Here is a 17,395-nt window from a genome sequence, read left to right as displayed (position 1 = left end):
ACCTCGAGTCGATGAGACACTGGGTGTCACTATATTTCTTCGGATAGATTCGATGAGGTACTGGGTACCAACTTTACTTCGGCTAGGCCGATGAGACACTGGGTGTCAAGTATTGCTTCGAACTATCCGATGAGGCACTGGGTGCCATATTGGTGTGTTTGGTTGGATCCGTGTATCCACCAAGGTCCGAGTCTTGTTAATAGGGGTAAATAAGTGAAAAGATAAGTCGAGTGAATTTGATTGATTGAGCTATTGGAATGAAATGAGAAATTGAATTGAGAATTGAAATTGAGATATGAGATTGAAAACATGACCAAAAGGTTCATGAAATGAGTGAAGTTCAAATGGATGATGATTGATGTTAAAATGAATTAAAATGGTATATTGTTAAGAAATAAAGTGTGAAAACAAGTGAATATATTGTATAGAATTTATACGGTAAGTAAATGAAAAGAATTGAACAAATATGTTATTGTGTTTGTTATATGACTTATATAGAATTTATATGGTAAGTAATTGAAAATTTATCTATAAAACAAATAAATGAATACTTATAATTGTTATTGTGATTTTAAGTTTAATTGTTATATTATTAAGTGTTCGGATTATGGAAATACCACTAAGTATACCATACTCAGCGTACGGTTTGTTTCCTTGCGCAGGTTTAGTAAAGATAGAACGTTGAATCAGCATCCCAGTTCGATCCCGAATTCATTAAGGTAAAGTGTGTTAATTATTGGTAATAGCATGTACCTAGGATGTTTTATGAGAGTCATTTAGGTTGTAGATGTTCTCATGAAATGAGTAAATTATGGTTGGCAACGGTATGTAGTACTAACTTTTGAAATTTACTGTTCATATTGGACCGCGAGGGCCCATTAAAAGGACGACATCTTAAAACTAGGATATGTGTAAATATTTATTTTAATTAATGACCGAAATTGGACTGTACTGACTGGTAATGTCTCGTAACCCTGTTCCGATGACGGTATAAGGTTAGGGGGCGTTACAATACTTTTCGACTTTTGAAATTTTAATTTTGACACAAATGACAACCATTAAATCCGTAACTGGCTTTTTGTGAATAATATGTTTGTTACATTAGATTTTGGAAATAACAAAACTTAATGAATTTAATAGCTACCATTTAATTAATACTAAAATTTCAAAATTTCAAAATTACAATGACTAAAAATAACAAAATTAAAGTAAAATGACTAAATCCACAATTTACATATAATTCAATAACTAATAGAAAAATAATAATAATTAAAAATATTTAACTTGTTTATATTTAAAAAATTAATAAATATCAAATGAAAATAACATGTATATATTTATAAAAAAATTAAAACAATATATTAGGTTTACGTAAATTTACGTTAAGTATTTATAAATTTAATTGGAAATTTAACTTAAAAGGTCGTTTTCCATTTACATTTTTCGCCAAAACCCTAGCATTTGCCTCAACACATTTTTATCGCCTCACACTCTCTGTTTTCACTTAGTTTCTGATTCTTCACTTTCATTACTTCAAACTCTCGCAGCGATGAGACCTGCAAGAGGTAAGTAACCAACGTCTCTTACGTTTCCTATCATTTTTAGTTACAGACTCTCGTTATGGCATTCCTAATGGTTTAATCATGTTTCAGGCCGTGATGGTGGTGGGTTTAGGGGCAGAGGTAATGGTGGAAGAGGGAGAGGAAGAGGTGGTGATAGGGGTGGTAGTGCCATGAAATCCCGCGACGGTGGCTGTTGTCTGAGCAAAGAACGCAGGAGATACTTTGTATCATTCAACCTTCTTTGGTTTCTGAACAAAATCGACAAAATATTATTGCTTACTTTCAGAGGCTAATCAAAGGTTACTATGGGATTGAGGTAAACTTAATTTTCCTTCAAATTTTTAGCCCTGGGTTGTAAAATGGTCTCATTTCTGTGTGTTGGTGTTCCTTGTATAACTGGACAAATTCTAGAAATTGTTTGCTTTGTCAAATGCCTTTTTAGGAGTGAAGACTTTTATGTGAACGTTACACCTAGGGAAATTCAATTCCAAAGTTTTCCACATTGAAGCATAATAAACTAGCCTCTGAAATCGGTGCCTTCATAAAAGATTGCTCTGTCAAATGCCCTTGTAGGAACATCTTTTGGTTTCAATGCTTAATGTTTCTCGTCAAGCTTTTTTTATCTATGTTTTGTTTCTTGCTAGGTATGTGTTGTACCCATTTAATGTTTAGCAGGAATAGAGATACCAATGGCTGTGAAACCATGTTATGAGTAAATTTTGCTGGGTTTTCATATGCAGGAGCACTGAGCATTTATATACTCTGCTTGTGAGCATGGATATCAAAGTAATTTACTTGATACTTTAAAAGGCAGAGAGTATCTGACAAATATTTCTTGTCTCATACAGTTGTAGCCTGAAAGCAACCAAAAGTGAAACCCGAAATCACAGTGATCTTTTAGAACCATAATAAACTAAGACTTATTTTGTTCAGTCTTTTGAATAAGATTTCACTAGCTTCTTAATGCTAAACAAGTTTTTGTAGCATACGGCATCATATGGCATGAAAGTGACGAGAAACTCTCTTTGTTACCTAAGAAAGCTGCAACTACATCTCACTAAAACTTGTTCTCTTGTCTTCTAATGTTTTTTTTTTACTGAAGTTTCCAGTAAAAAAGAAAAAGAAAATTCAGAAAACTACTTTTTTTTTTATAATCTGACTTGCTGACTATAGCAGCATACAATTATTGCTCACACGATTTTAGATTTTTAAATATAAGTATTTTATCAGTAAAACGAATTTTTATTATTTACATGCTATTAATATTCTTCATGTTATACCAGAAAAATGCCTTGTTAGTTGAAGACAATAAATTGGTTATATTATCATGATTTTAACATTCTTGTTTTAATCATATAGTTTATATTAATTTTAGGTATTATTTTGATTAACTTTAGTTTGTTTTATGATTTTTAAATATTATTTGATAAAATTCTAAAATATTTTTCATAAATATTTCCAAAAAAAAAAGAAAAGTTTTTCAATTAAACCCTCTTTTGTATCTAAGAAAGCTGCAACAACAACTAATTAATATTTATTTTCTTTTAATGCTTCTTGTTCCTGAATTTTCCAGGAAAAAGGAAGAAAAATCATTAAACTGTTATATTTTTTAAAAAATATCTGACTTGCTGACTGCAGCAGTAATATAATTATTGCTAACACAATCTCAGAAAATTTGTGATACCTTGTAATTCAATTAAAGATATAGTTAACTTCCACTTTGTTACTTTGCATCTTTCTTGAATTTGGCACTTATCATTTTTCTTTTCTGTCCCATGGCTGTTTAGTTGCTGCCAAGTTTGAAAGATGCCTAGAGGTATGAGAAATTTAAGAATGAGATATGTAGGATTGCTCGTCATAGGTTAGCAAGTTAACGTAAGAGATGACCCCATGCCTTGGATCTAAAACTTATGTAGTATATTCCATTTATGAGCTTGATATGGTTTCATGTGTATGAACTAGATAATCGCAGCTATCATCAAGTACATCTAAAGGATTGTGTTTTTCATCTGATTTATTTCTTTCCTTAACTTCGCTTTTATTGGACATAGCATCGAAACTGCATCCCAATGCTAATCGATTAAGGTAGCACCCTTTATAACTTTCTGTCACGTGTAAAAATTTAAAAGACGTTCCTGTAATGTAGATAACGGAAATTAGGGTAGCAAATGACTAGGCGCTTAACTGATATTGAATAAAACCACATAAGTCATATGCTGTTGGACACTTGGCAACAACTTCTATTTGTGCTATTATACTGATATTAAATTTTCAGCTGCATCTTTGTCGTTGTCCCCGTGCAGTTAAATGGTATTTATTGCATATTAGTATATGTACGTAAGCAGCAAATATACCTTAAAATCATCTTGAGCTCATTTCGGTTATTTTGGAATTTGATTTCAGGTTAAAATAGTGAAATGCACTGTGAATGACATACCGGTGGACATCTCTTTCAATCAAACGGCTGGTCTATCTGCACTTTGCTTTCTGGAGAAGGTATCATCTAATCCTATCCAACATTGATATGTTTAGAATCCGTTTCCATTCCAAACATTATGGATGTGGTAATCATAATTCATATAATTCACTTGATGCAAAAGATGATTCAAAAGTATAATTCTAAATGGTACATTATTTCATTTTCTGGCATTAAATTCTAAATGGGCATATAATTCACTTGATGCAAAAGATGATTTAAAAGTATAATTCTAAGGAGCTTAAATACTGTAAATTTTGCATGTAATGAGGTATATCATTAATGTTGTTGATGACGGCAGTGTTTATTCATATAATTCACTTGATGCAAAAGATGATTCAAAAGTATAATTCTAAATGGTACATTGTTTCATTTTCTGGCATTAAATTCTAAATGGGCATATAATTCACTTGATGCAAAAGATGATTCAAAAGTATAATTCTAAGGAGCTTAAATACTGTAAATTCTGCATGTAATGAGGTATATCATTAATGTTGTTGATGCATGTAAATTCTGCATGTAAATACTGTAAATTCTGCATGTAAATCGGCATATAATTCACTTGATGCAAAAGATGATTCAAAAGTATAATTCTAAATGGTACATTGTTCCATTTTCTGGCATTAAATTCTAAATGGGCATATATTTCTGCTAATGTATTGAGTATATTAAGTTGTGCAATTTGATGTTATATGTGGCGTCAATATTGACTTGTTAATTGCATATTTTATTATTAATTTGATGTTATATGTGTCATTCATTAGCTTTTTTTTCTTTTTTCTCAGGTTTGAGTTTTTGGTGGATGCATAGTCCAGGATTAGCTGAATTCATGCATAGTGACGACTTGTTTAAGCTAACTGCTTATCTTAAAGTGTGCATTCTATCATTATTTTGTTCTATTTGTATTTTGTTAGGTTTCTGGTGTAGTATGATAAGTGCGGTATTTTGTTTGGCGGGATTTATTTATATCATAGATTATTATTCTTTTCAATATTTTGATAATGAATTTTAATTTTTTTATATTTTTCAGGACTTTTACAATATTTTATAATATTTTTTTAAAATTTTTATGACCTTTAGTGGCGTTTGTGGGAAAAGCGCCGCTAAAGGTCCTGACCTTTAGCGGAGCCATCTATAGCGGCGTTTTTTGCAGCGCTTGCAAAAACGCCGCGAATAGTTTTAGTGGCGCTTAAAAGAGCTGCTAAAGGCCTAAAAAAACGCCGCTAAAAGTTAATTTTGTTGTAGTGAATGGGAAGAAGTTCTGCTATATGGGGCATCATCGGTGGTTAGATGAAAATCATAGCTATAGATTTCAGAGGCTTTATTTGACGGTACTAAAAAGTTGAAAAAAGCTCCTGAGCAGACCATTGGATCTGAAATCTTATTCATGTAAAAAGATATGGATTTCAGTTACGGGAAGCTGAATCAACCATCTAACAGGCAAACAAATAGACGATCGAGGGATGAATCTGACGAGGAGGATGACCCTAATAAGGCGGACTTGTAGAAGAAAAGAAGTATTTTTTTGAGTTGCCTTATTGGGAGCATCACATATTACGCCACAATCTTGATGTGATGCATATTGAGAAGAATGTCAGCGAGAACATCATCTAGACAATTTTGAACGTCGATGGTAAATCAAAAGATAATCTTCAGAGTCGACTTGATTTAGTTCACATGGGAATTAGGCGTGATCTTCATCTCCAAGTACGTCTTATTAGTTGCTGCATACAATTTTTGCAATGTCAAAGGAAGAGAAAGAAATGTTCTGCACGGTGTTGAAGGATATAAAGGTTTCGAATACGTATGCATCAAATATTTCTCGATGTGTAAGTCTTAAAGATCGAAGACTATATTCATTAAAATCACATGACCATCACATCTTGATGCAAGATCTACTTCCAGTTGTTTTACGGTGTTGTATGTCAAAGAATGTAACGTCCTGTATAATTGAACTGTCTAATATAATGAAAACAATTTGTGGCAAAGTTCTGGATGTTGAAGAACTTGAAAAAGTACTAGATCGAGCCGCTTTGACATTATGCAATTTGGAGAAGATCTTTCCACCTTCCTTCTTCACTATTAGGCGTGATCTTCATCTCCAAGTACGTCTTATTAGTTGCTGCATACAATTTTTGCAATGTCAAAGGAAGAGAAAGAAATGTTCTGCACGGTGTTGAAGGATATAAAGGTTTCGAATACGTATGCATCAAATATTTCTCGATGTGTAAGTCTTAAAGATCGAAGACTATATTCATTAAAATCACATGACCATCACATCTTGATGCAAGATCTACTTCCAGTTGTTTTACGGTGTTGTATGTCAAAGAAGGTAACGTCCTGTATAATTGAACTGTCTAATATAATGAAAACAATTTGTGGCAAAGTTCTGGATGTTGAAGAACTTGAAAAAGTACTAGATCGAGCCGCTTTGACATTATGCAATTTGGAGAAGATCTTTCCACCTTCCTTCTTCACTATTATGGTGCACCTTGTCATTCATCTCCCTCGTGAAGCAATAATTGGTGGGACGGTTTTCTATCGTTGGATGTATCCAATTGAAAGGTGCTAATTTATTTCAAAGGCATTCACCTTTATACCTATAGTTACCAGTTTTGATAATGTTGTATATGGTGTTTAGGTTCTTAAGCAAATTGAAGTCTTATTGCCGTAACAAGCGTTATCCAGAAGGATCAATTGCTGAATGCTACTTGGCAGAGGAGTGTATGACATTCTGTTCTAGATATTTAGAAGATGTTGAAACAAGATTAAATAGACCAAATAGAAATGCCGGACTCAATGATCCTAGCTTAGCCGAAACTTATTTATTTCAAAGTTATGGAGAACTAATCGGCAAAGTTGAAATTGCAAAATTAGATGACCGATCTTGGATACAAGCACATAGATATGTTCTTTTCCACCACGATGCACTTGAACAATTACGCAAGTAAGTTCTAGAATATGATAAATATTCATCTTTTTGATTTGTTTATTTTTAACGAATTAAACATGTTTTTAACATAGTGAGTACAAACAAGTCTTAAGATCTCGTTCACGCTTACGAAGATTACAACATCGCGAGATTAATAGGTTATTCGCAAAATCTTTTCATGAATGGTTAAGTCAAACGGTATGCAACTCAACATTTTATTGACAAATAATAATATTTTCTCATAACATTTACAATTACTCAATTTACTTTTGATTCAATTGGTTTGGAGTGGCAATGTCGTTAATGACGAAGTTAAATGGCTTTCTCAAGGTCCGAACCGAGTAGTAAAAAGATATAGTGGCTTTATCATGAATGGATTCAGATTTCATACCAAATATTGCGAGAGATTGAGGAGAACTCAAAATTGTGGAGTAGTTGTTAATTCTTTAATTACAAGTTACGCTAGTGCTAGGGACAGTAATCCTGTCGAGGGAAATGTGGAGTATTACGGACTTCTAACCGACATTATTGAGTTAGATTACTATGGAAAATGGAAAGTTGTCTTATTTCGATGTGATTGGGCTGATGCTAATACTGCTCGTGGAATTAAAAATGATCAGTTTGGTTTTACAATGGTGAATTTCTCTCAATTAATTCACATTGGAGAACATTTGATAGACGAGCCGTATGTATTTTCTTCTCAAGTTAAACAAGTTTTTTACTCGAAAGATCCAACTGATGAAGGTTGGTATGTTGTACTCCAAAACACCCCTAGAGACTTGTTTGACATGGGGAATGGAAGTAGAGAGGACATCGTTGAAAGATCAGAAACTTTGCCTTTTCCAAAACAAAACTTAAATGAAAATATCCCTAGTACTAGTACACAATTTCAATGGGTTCGTCAGGATGTGGACGAAGATATTTACGATTTATGATGTAGTGAGATTTTATGATATTTCTTTATATGTAATGTTATAATTTTAACATTGGTCAAGTTATATAATTTAACTATTTTATATTTACTATTGTTGTTATTTCTTACTAAAATTTTAACTATTTTATATGTTGTAGGAAAAATGCCTAGAAGAAGATTAAGAGATCTTAGTATTGTAAAGAATACTACAAATTTAGAAGAAGTAAGTACTGAACAGCAGATAGTTGTTGGATCTTCAAGCATGCCGGAGACACTTGACGAGTCTGTGGAATTTCAAAGTAATGTTAAGTTTATTTTACAAATTGTATTAAATTTTATTACTGATTTATTTTTAAATTTCAATATAGTAATAATATATTATTTTTCAGCTGAAAATGGTGGGACGCGCAGAGGTTGAGGACGTACGCTCCTAACAGATTTGTATAACTTAAATTCTGTCGAGCGTGTCAAAGTAACTAGAAACAGCCATAGTCAGCCTGTTGGACAAGAAGCTCTACTTTTAGCAGGCTATTTGGGCATTATAGCACGAAATGCCAATATGTTGCCCATCAACTACGAATCATGGCATAACATGCCTGATAGCAATAAAAATCAAGCTCTCTCTAATACTAAGGTAACAAAACGTTAATGTAATTTATAATACTTTGGTTTAAGTTTCATTTATATTTAATTCCTAAACTTGTGTTTTTTAAGAGAGGTTTGCTTTAGAGGTCTCTGATGCCTATATCAAGAAGGCATTGGGAAAAAAATGGAGAGACCATAAAAGCAGTTTGAAAAAAGAATATTTTAAAAAACCCATAAGCCTCGAAGAAAAATTGTAAAATGTCCCACAGGGAATGTTGAGGTACCAATGGGAAGATGCGGTTCGATTTTGGAATTCAAAGAAAGGAGAGGTATTATGTACTTGCAAACTCTTATAAATTCTTCGGTTTATAGTATTTACTATATACGTAATAATAATTTCATTATGTAGGACCGTGAGCGAGTTGGAACAAGCAGCAGGCAAAAACAAAAATTTACGCACACGGCAGGGTTGAGAAGTTTTGCTTGTGTAGCTCAGGCCGCAATACTATGGATTTATTAATTCTATCAAGTATTAATGACTTTTTACTATTAAATAATATTTTTACTACTATATTATAGGAAGCCTCTTCTGGTCAAAAAGTTGGACGCCTTCAGCTTTTTGACATTACGCACAGGAAAAAAGATGGAACTCCGATAACATCTGAGGCTGCAGAAATTATGGTATATTTACTTAATAAAATTTGATTCATTATAAATATTTATAATATTTAATTATAATGTTTTAATTCGTCATTTTTATTAGTTTAATTTTAAATAATTTTATGTTGTATTCCTTTTTATTGTATATTTCGTTTCTAACTCTTTGACTGATTTGTTAGGAGAAACTAAAAGATAAGAAGGCAGAGTATGAAGCGTCTGCTTCGACTGATAGTTCTGTTAATTTTGAGGATATTGATAACAGAATTATTAATGAAGTTTTGGGTCCTGAAAGGTATGGTCGGGTTAGATTTCAAGGATCTGGTGTTAACCCGACCCAATATTTTGGATCCACTTCGCACCAATACATGCCTTCCGGGAGTCAAAGTTAAGTTGAAGTTCAGAGGCTAAAAGATCAGATAGTTCAGATACAAGCTAGCACAGATGAGCAAATTTCTCAACTTATAGCGGAGGCAGCAGCGAGGGAGGCGGAGGCAGCAGCGAGGGAGGCGGAGCAGAACAGAAAATACAATGAACTCCAGCTACAGCTTCAGTCTATGATGACTATGTTCCAGCAATTTCAAAATCCGTCATCTTAGACATTTGTTTTCTTGTAACTTTTAACATTATTGTAAGAATATTTTGAATATTCATTTACAATTTATATAATATATTTTTCGTATAATTTTGTATTATTTAAATTTGCGGGTTTTGGTTGGATTTCATAGTATATTTGTTGTTTTTGGTTGAATTTCTTGCAGGAAGGTTGGATATAGGTGCAAAATACATATTGCAAAACTGGGCAAATTAGCGGCGTTTTTTAAAAAAGCGCCGCTAAAAGTCCTAGTCTTTAGCGGCGTTTTTTAGAACTTTTAGCGACGTTTTTTAGAATTTTTAGCGGCGTTTTTTAGAAAAGCGCCGTTATAAGTCTTGGTCTTTAGTGGCATTTTTTATATAAGTGCCGCTAAAAGTCCTGGTCTTTAACGGCGTTTTTTATATAAGCGCCGCTATAAGTCCTAGTCTTTAGCGGTGTTACATATAGCGACGTTTTTTGCGGCGCTAAAGGCAAAAAAATGCCGCTAAAAGTCTGTTTTCTTGTAATGAATATAAAGTTTAATTAAAATTTAGTCTTTTAATTCTATCAATCGAATGATTAATTAAGGTATAATGACTAAATTATAAAAATGATAAAAGTTCATCGCTATATATTTTTAATTGCTAAATGACTATAGTGGTAACTAAACCATAGTTCAAAATGACAAATAGTCATTTTATATGTTAGTTCACAGTTGGTTGGAGGTTTTGTTAAAATAAAATTAAAAGTTTTATAATTAAAGAATAGAAGAAACATAAAACATAAAAAAAAATAAAAATAAGGTCAATATCTTTATATTTCTTCTCTTCCACTGACTGTAAGAAGAAGAACAAGGAGAAGCCATTGTTTGGCTTGAAGGAATTTGGCCCTTGCATGTAAGTAAATTGAAAGTTCGTTTTTTTGTAAATTAATTTTATGTTTTTGAGATCGTTGAAGTTTGGTTTATTTAATTTGTGTTATTTTTCAAATTTGTTAAAGTTTCAAAATATTGTTAATGATGAATGATTGATGAAATTGGTGTTATTTGGTTAGATTTAATGCTTAGATATGAAAAATATTAGTTTGTAAAATAAAAATGGTTAGTTTTAAACATAGGGACTAAATTATAAAATTTTGAAATTTATATGAAATTTATGTGAATATATATATTAGAGAGACGCAAAAGGGATGAAATTGAGATCAGTTTCAAAATCGAAGCTCAAATGTGAAAGTTATGACGATTTCGGTTTTAGGGACTAAATTGATTAAAACAAAAAAAATTTAGAGGGTATTTGAATAATAAAATTGAACTGATACATGTACATAATATGATGATATAAGATGTGTGTAATTTATAAATTGAATAGAAGAATTGTATAGATAAAAAATTGAATCAAATCAGAAATAATTGGGAAAAAGATAAAATTGTCGAATAGTCCTTAAAGTTTTAACTTGTTTGTTGATTTAACCAGATCAATTCATATGGTGGTTATATATATTTATAATTTATTTTTGAATTATGAAATTTTTTTGTATGTTTGCAATTTGGTAAAAAAAAGTGTGATATGGATTAAATTGTAAAGGAATGATAAATTGAATATGATGAATCTCAATTTGAGATATTTAATGAATTTATATTTGATTATGACTGGCCGAATAGTATTAGTATGAATTTGATTGATTATTGAATTAGAGAATTAAATTGAATAATTTGCAAAATATGTATGATCTTGTAATTAAATGTGATTTGGATAGAACTTGATATTATACTATTATTGAAATATTATTTATAGCTTAAAACATCTCAATCCTTAAACTTATCAAGCAACAATTCCACTAAATTTGTCTCAAAAGCCAATCCCATGATAAAAACACATCATCCACCTTTTCCCAAAGCTTGTGGACATCAACATATGACCATTGGAATGACGTCAAAGACGTAAAATATGTCTCAAGAAAATTGAGACCCTTCAATCTTCTTGTACTAAGTTTTAATAAATTTATAATTTATCAATCCATAAAAAATAATTTGCTTACCACCACTACCAACACCCCTTTGAATTAACACCGTCAGCACAATCATCTATTAAACCAACCATCTTGCCAAATTCACACTTCAAAGCAGCTCTCTCAATGTTCTTCGTCCAATGTTTTCAGAATCACCATATGGAAGAGATTCATTTCACTATACTTTTAAGTTTTCTCTTCAAAAACCCAATACTTCAATACTTTATTGTTTTTGAGACACTCAAACTTATCAATGCTAATAATATTCATTTGTTAAATGCTATTTATAATGATAAATCTTAATTTTAATAGTAAACTACGTCATTAGTCACTAAATTATGAGTAAATTTTCGTTTTGAGTACTTAAAGTTTTCATTTATGTTACTAAACTATTCAAAAGTTTTTATTTAAATTAATAAACTGTTAAGGTTTTTTTTTAGTTCTGTCAGCAAGCTCCAAGCAACAATTCAACGTGGATCAATACCTATTAATGAGTAGAAAAACAAACCTTAAATCCAAGTTGATCTGATAGTCAATGTTGAATATCAAAGAAAAAAGTTGTTTGAATTTTGGTACGTAGATTCATGACGTCCAAAACTGTTTCATGAAAAGAAAAACTAAATTGTAAAAGAGAAGGAAAAAATGAGCTTTCGATTAGTGCAGTAAGTGTGAACAAAAATAGACATATAACATCGATTTTCATAATCTAATAATTTAAATGAAAACTTTTGAATAGTTTAATGATTAATTTGTAATTTTTTTTAGTTAAGTGATCAAAAGGAAATAATTTAATGATATAGTTTGTCCTAATTTTAAATTATATATAAATGTAAAACAAATTAAATGATAATTGATTTAAAATCATTTACATTATTAATAATTATTATATTCAATTGTATCGTTGAAATAGATAATAATAAAAAACCTCATTTATACCAAAAGAAAAATCCATATGATTTTATCTACTACTTTTTATGAAAAAAATTTATCTTTTTAAGTGTAAAGGTATTTTTGCTACATTTAAGTCCACGGTTCAAATGAATAAAAATTCAATTATATAAAAAATTATTTAAATTGAATATGAATTTAACGAGGGATAAATATCAAATTTATATATAAATTTTGTTTTAACATGTAATTTGATATATAAGTTTTAATTTGGTGCAATTATATATATAAAATTTGAATTGTGATTCACATATATAAAATTTTAATTTTAATTTAATTGTATACATTTAATTGAATACATGCATTTACTTTCATATTAAATTTATATAATTGTATGAACATACAATATATCAATATAAAATTATTCTAATTCAATAATATTATAAATAATTTATAAAAATTAAATTAAATTAAATTAAAATTTAATAAATAAAATTACACAATTAAAATTTATATATACTAATACATATTAAATTAAAATTAAATATATAAATTTAATATTTATCCCATTTACTAATTAAATCAAAATTAAAATCTGTGTTAGAGTCGTGGCCTAGAAGGGAAAAGCAAATAGGCTGTGAATATTTATTTCATGATAAATCAAAATTTTCTGAGACAAACAATCTAAATCGAATAAAATTTTTTGTTATTCAGATTCTTTCTTCTTTTCTATGGCTTTCTGATTTCCTCTGCTACTTTTCTCTCCACTCATCCCTTCCAATTTTCACACTCTTTTCCTTTTTTTTTTCATTTTTATTATATAAATATATTTCAGTTGATCAATTATATCAAGTTGAAACCCTAAACTCTTCAAATTTTCTGGTTGCTTATCTCCTCGTTCAGCATTAATTTCCTGGTAATTTTTTCCTTTATTATTGTGAAGGCTTTCATTTATTTAAGTTTATTTTAGTAGATCCAGGAGGAATATATCTAAACTTTATGTTTTTTTGGGTGGAAAAGTTCTAAGCTTTTGGATAATGTCTATTTCTTTTTCTTGTTTTTGATTAATTCTTTAGTGTTATGGTGAATTTGAGTAGGGTTTATTTTTGGCTGAGAACTTGAAATTTAAAGAAAATGATCAGTGTGCTTGATATATTGGGTGAAAAATTTTGTTCTTTTAGATTTAATTAGAATATGAAATGAAAGAAGGTGAAGCACTTACTTGTATTATTGTAAATTAAACAGCTATAAGAATAACCAGTTGGGTGGTGAAAGCTCATTGCTTGATATTGTTGTTGTTGGTGGCGGTGTGTATGTGTGTGTGTAGGTGGTGACAATGTCAACTCCTGCAAGGAAGAGGCTAATGAGAGATTTTAAGAGGTTGCAACAAGATCCGCCTGCCGGTATCAGTGGAGCACCTCAAGACAACAATATTATGCTTTGGAATGCAGTTATATTTGGGTCAGTTTGGAACAAAAAGGATCCTTTTTTATTTACTTTCATGTTTTAGGATATTTGCTTTACCTCTTTTGGCATTATCAGTATATTAAGTATGGTTCAATAAGCTATTCTGGTTTCTTTTCTGATTGGGATTGCAGTCCAGATGATACTCCATGGGATGGAGGTGAGCAATTCTGATGCCCAAACTCTTATTCAAATAGGATATTCTGTGCTTTCTATTCACTTCTCAGTTGCTTCAGATTAATGCATATGTAGGATCTCATATTGTTTGTTACACATCCTTTTAGGTGACTTCATGTTCTTTTTTCTCCTTTGTTAACATAATAACCATTTTGTCTCTGTTTATGACTGAAACTATAGCATATTCTTAATTCTTATTAAAGAGATGGATTTTTGTGCAAAATCATGTAGTTTAATTTTCTGGGCTCTGATTGTCACTTCATCGGATGATGCTCTGATGTGGTACGAACTTTAGACAAGGTGATGCGTTCAACAGTAACAGAGTCCATTTTGAGGAGTCAAATATGTGTCTTGACATGAAAATTTTAGGGAAAACTAAGAGCAGAGCCACATAGCAGTTTCGTTTGTGGTTATTTTGAGTTTTCTTTTACTATTGCCTTTGTTGTGCATCCTTAGCCTAAGCTTTCAAAATTTTCACAGTAATATGTGTTCCATTGCCATAGCTTTCTAATGAATCCTCCATTAAGATTAGTCCATGCTCTAGATAGCCCTATGGTAGTTGGCATTAGAAATCCTAGTTGTGACTGAGTCATGATTAAAATATCTAGAAGGTTTGATTCCTGTGAGCTTCTATGTGGATGTTTATTCTGAATGTTTCCAGGACCCTGTCTGTTTTCCAAACTAAAAGTAATGATGTTAAGATGAATGTACACGTATTGAGATGTATTTGTGTTCACAGTTTTATTGGAGTGCTGTTTCTGCCATGGCTATAAGACTGCTTGTAAAGGGGGATTCTCTCTCACTAGTCTTGATATGAAATAGGAGGCAATAGTTTGATAAGGGAAAAAGGATAATGTTTTCTAAATAAGCATTTCCTTGTTAAATTTTCATCCACCAACCTCTAGGGTCCAAAATAATGGATCAAATTATAGAATCAACAGTTGGTGGTGGTTTAGTAGGAAGATGGAATGTGTTAGTTTCTTATTTTAATATACACCTAGTGGAGAGGCCTTTCCCTTTATGAGAATAAGTATAATAACTTCAAATTTCTAGTTGGAGAGGTCTGTATGACTTGCTTGCTCATATCAGATTAAATAACCCTATGAAGCTTTGACATGGTTCCACTGATGTCTGTGCTGGATATATGCCTATGTCAGATAAATATCCAACATGGCAAAGCCAAATGCATATTGGACATTGCTAGATACCCCCAGGAAGAAAATTAGAAGATATTTGATATCTTTTGACACTTCAAATTTTAACACTCTTTTGACCTTTGTGAAGTGACTTGTTTTTGAGTTATTCAGGTACGTTCAAGTTGACACTTCAATTCACTGAAGATTATCCAAACAAACCCCCAACAGTGAGATTTATCTCCCGGATGTTTCATCCAAACAGTAAGTTACAACTGTGTTGCTTTAACTCTTTATTTTCTTTGAAGTACCTGAGATATCTGGGTATGGAGGTATGATCCTAAATTATATGAGAAAACTTTAAGTCTGAGCATATCTATTTTTGGAAGATGTCCATATATCCAACACTCAATCCCCAGCCTGAGTATTGGTCAGTCTTCTCTAATAATCTGTATTATTCCATCTATGGGTTCAGACTTAAAACCTTTTGAATCTTTTCAGTTTATGCCGATGGAAGTATTTGTCTGGACATTTTACAGAACCAATGGAGTCCTATATATGATGTAGCAGCTATTCTCACATCCATCCAGGTACAGTAGAAACCTTTTTACAGTATGGATATAGTTGTTACTTGTCTATTATTATGAGACTATTGACAAGAATTGTTGCTACATACACCATATCAATGATCGGAAATTTATTCAAGGAGGAGCCTGCCACCTTCCTATTCTTATTTCTAGATTTAGTAAGGAAACTTTGATGAAATTTTGCTTACATATGTCCGTATGTTTAGATGAGAGAAAAACTTGGAGGATTAAATTGTTTATATCATAGGATACATGAAATTTTAACTGCAAATAATGAGTGTTCTAGGATTGATTTATCTATTGTTGAAAGGTTCATCATTTGCAATCATATTTTCAAGTTTACTTAGCTGCTGCACTCAATCCCTATTTCAATTAATTATTTTTTGAGTAAAACCTACTTTAGGTAATTCTGTTAGATTCTTCAGGGTTTGAAGCATCCAACAGTGCAGAAATGATTGTTTTCACTACCCCTAAAATTCTTCTTTCAGCTAAGATTGCGTTTTTATTTAACAGATATCTTATATATGCACAGCTATGCGGAAATGATTGTTTGAACTGGTGATCCTGAATTAGAGATTCAATATTTTATTTAACCCATTAAGCTTAGAACAAAATATTGGTTACTTGTTTTTTTCATTTAGGCTCATTTTAAAAAGATAAGTTGTGTGTGTGATTATGTGATTAAATGATTTTAATTATCATTCCATTGATGCAGTCATTGTTGTGTGATCCGAACCCAAACTCACCTGCAAACTCGGAAGCTGCTAGGATGTTTAGTGAGAACAAGCGCGAGTACAACCGAAGAGTAAGGGAGATTGTGGAGCAGAGCTGGACAGCGGACTAACTCCATGTGGTAGTGGAACTGTCAGTTTTTAAGGTTTGATGTCGTGGTGACATTGCCACTTAGAGTGCTATTCGCTGTACTAATAAACTTTATCCTTGATATATACCTCATCGACTTTTGCAATGTGCCGTAAGCTTGTGTAAAATAGCATATGAATTCTATGTGGTCTAAGGTGTGAGTATCAGATATGAATCTGCATCCGAGACGGGTTTATTTTTTAAAGTTTTATCGTATATTAAGAGGTTCATACCATAATATCCACATCCAAAAACATGTATGTGTTTGTCTATTTGCAATGAACCATTATGAACTATTTGCATCCATATAAATAATCTCTTGTTGATTACGAACCGGGTTGTTAATTTTTTTTTTCCCTTTTGGTAGAGAAGCACAGAGCTTGTGGAGCTTTTGACTTTTTTGTTGGGGTTTGAAAGAGCTTTTGATTGGTGATGGTAGTAGTTGCTGACTAATTTCCATAGTAATAGTTTAGATGTTTGTGTTGATAAGAGGTGCATATCCCTTTTGTGTGATGCATGCGTGGTAAATGAGTAGATGGGAAGTAAGTATTGATATACATGGCATCTTACTTTACCTTT

The 17,395-nt window shown here is 31.4% G+C and overlaps 1 protein-coding gene and 2 long non-coding RNA genes across 3 annotated transcripts; all 3 read left to right on the top strand.

Moving 5' to 3' along the window:
* Window positions 1–1,417: 1,417 nt before the first annotated feature.
* On the top strand, window positions 1,418–5,029 carry LOC107946499 (uncharacterized). Its single transcript, XR_001696945.2, has 4 exons — window positions 1,418–1,565; window positions 1,653–1,878; window positions 3,966–4,058; window positions 4,824–5,029. It is a non-coding gene; the product is annotated as an uncharacterized lncRNA (long non-coding RNA).
* Window positions 5,030–7,763: 2,734 nt separating this feature from the next.
* On the top strand, window positions 7,764–8,616 carry LOC107940002 (uncharacterized). Its single transcript, XR_001695295.2, has 4 exons — window positions 7,764–7,909; window positions 8,042–8,182; window positions 8,273–8,517; window positions 8,602–8,616. It is a non-coding gene; the product is annotated as an uncharacterized lncRNA (long non-coding RNA).
* Window positions 8,617–13,173: 4,557 nt separating this feature from the next.
* Window positions 13,174–17,054, top strand: LOC107940011 (ubiquitin-conjugating enzyme E2 2). Its single transcript, XM_016873419.2, has 6 exons — window positions 13,174–13,510; window positions 13,922–14,055; window positions 14,193–14,218; window positions 15,543–15,632; window positions 15,870–15,958; window positions 16,671–17,054. The coding sequence occupies exons 2-6, from the start codon at window positions 13,931–13,933 to the stop codon at window positions 16,797–16,799; spliced, it is 459 nt and encodes a 152-aa protein (XP_016728908.1). The 5' UTR covers window positions 13,174–13,510; window positions 13,922–13,930; the 3' UTR covers window positions 16,800–17,054.
* Window positions 17,055–17,395: the final 341 nt, after the last annotated feature.

Source organism: Gossypium hirsutum, chromosome A12, assembly GCF_007990345.1.
Source record: "Gossypium hirsutum isolate 1008001.06 chromosome A12, Gossypium_hirsutum_v2.1, whole genome shotgun sequence".
Lineage (NCBI taxonomy): Eukaryota > Viridiplantae > Streptophyta > Magnoliopsida > Malvales > Malvaceae > Gossypium > Gossypium hirsutum.
The sequence above is the reverse complement of the archived record's forward strand: the minus strand, read 5'-3'. Positions and strand labels throughout refer to the sequence as shown.

What these genes read in the sequence shown, in the direction of transcription:
- LOC107940011 (XM_016873419.2), top strand. Translation starts at nt 13,931, where the DNA reads ATGTCAACTCCTGCAAGGAAGAGGCTAATGAGAGATTTTAAGAGGTTG. An exon ending in TGGAATGCAGTTATATTTGG is followed by an intron (nt 14,056 to 14,192) that starts GTCAGTTTGGAA and finishes TTGGGATTGCAG; the next exon opens with TCCAGATGATACTCCATGGG. An exon ending in CTATTCTCACATCCATCCAG is followed by an intron (nt 15,959 to 16,670) that starts GTACAGTAGAAA and finishes CCATTGATGCAG; the next exon opens with TCATTGTTGTGTGATCCGAA.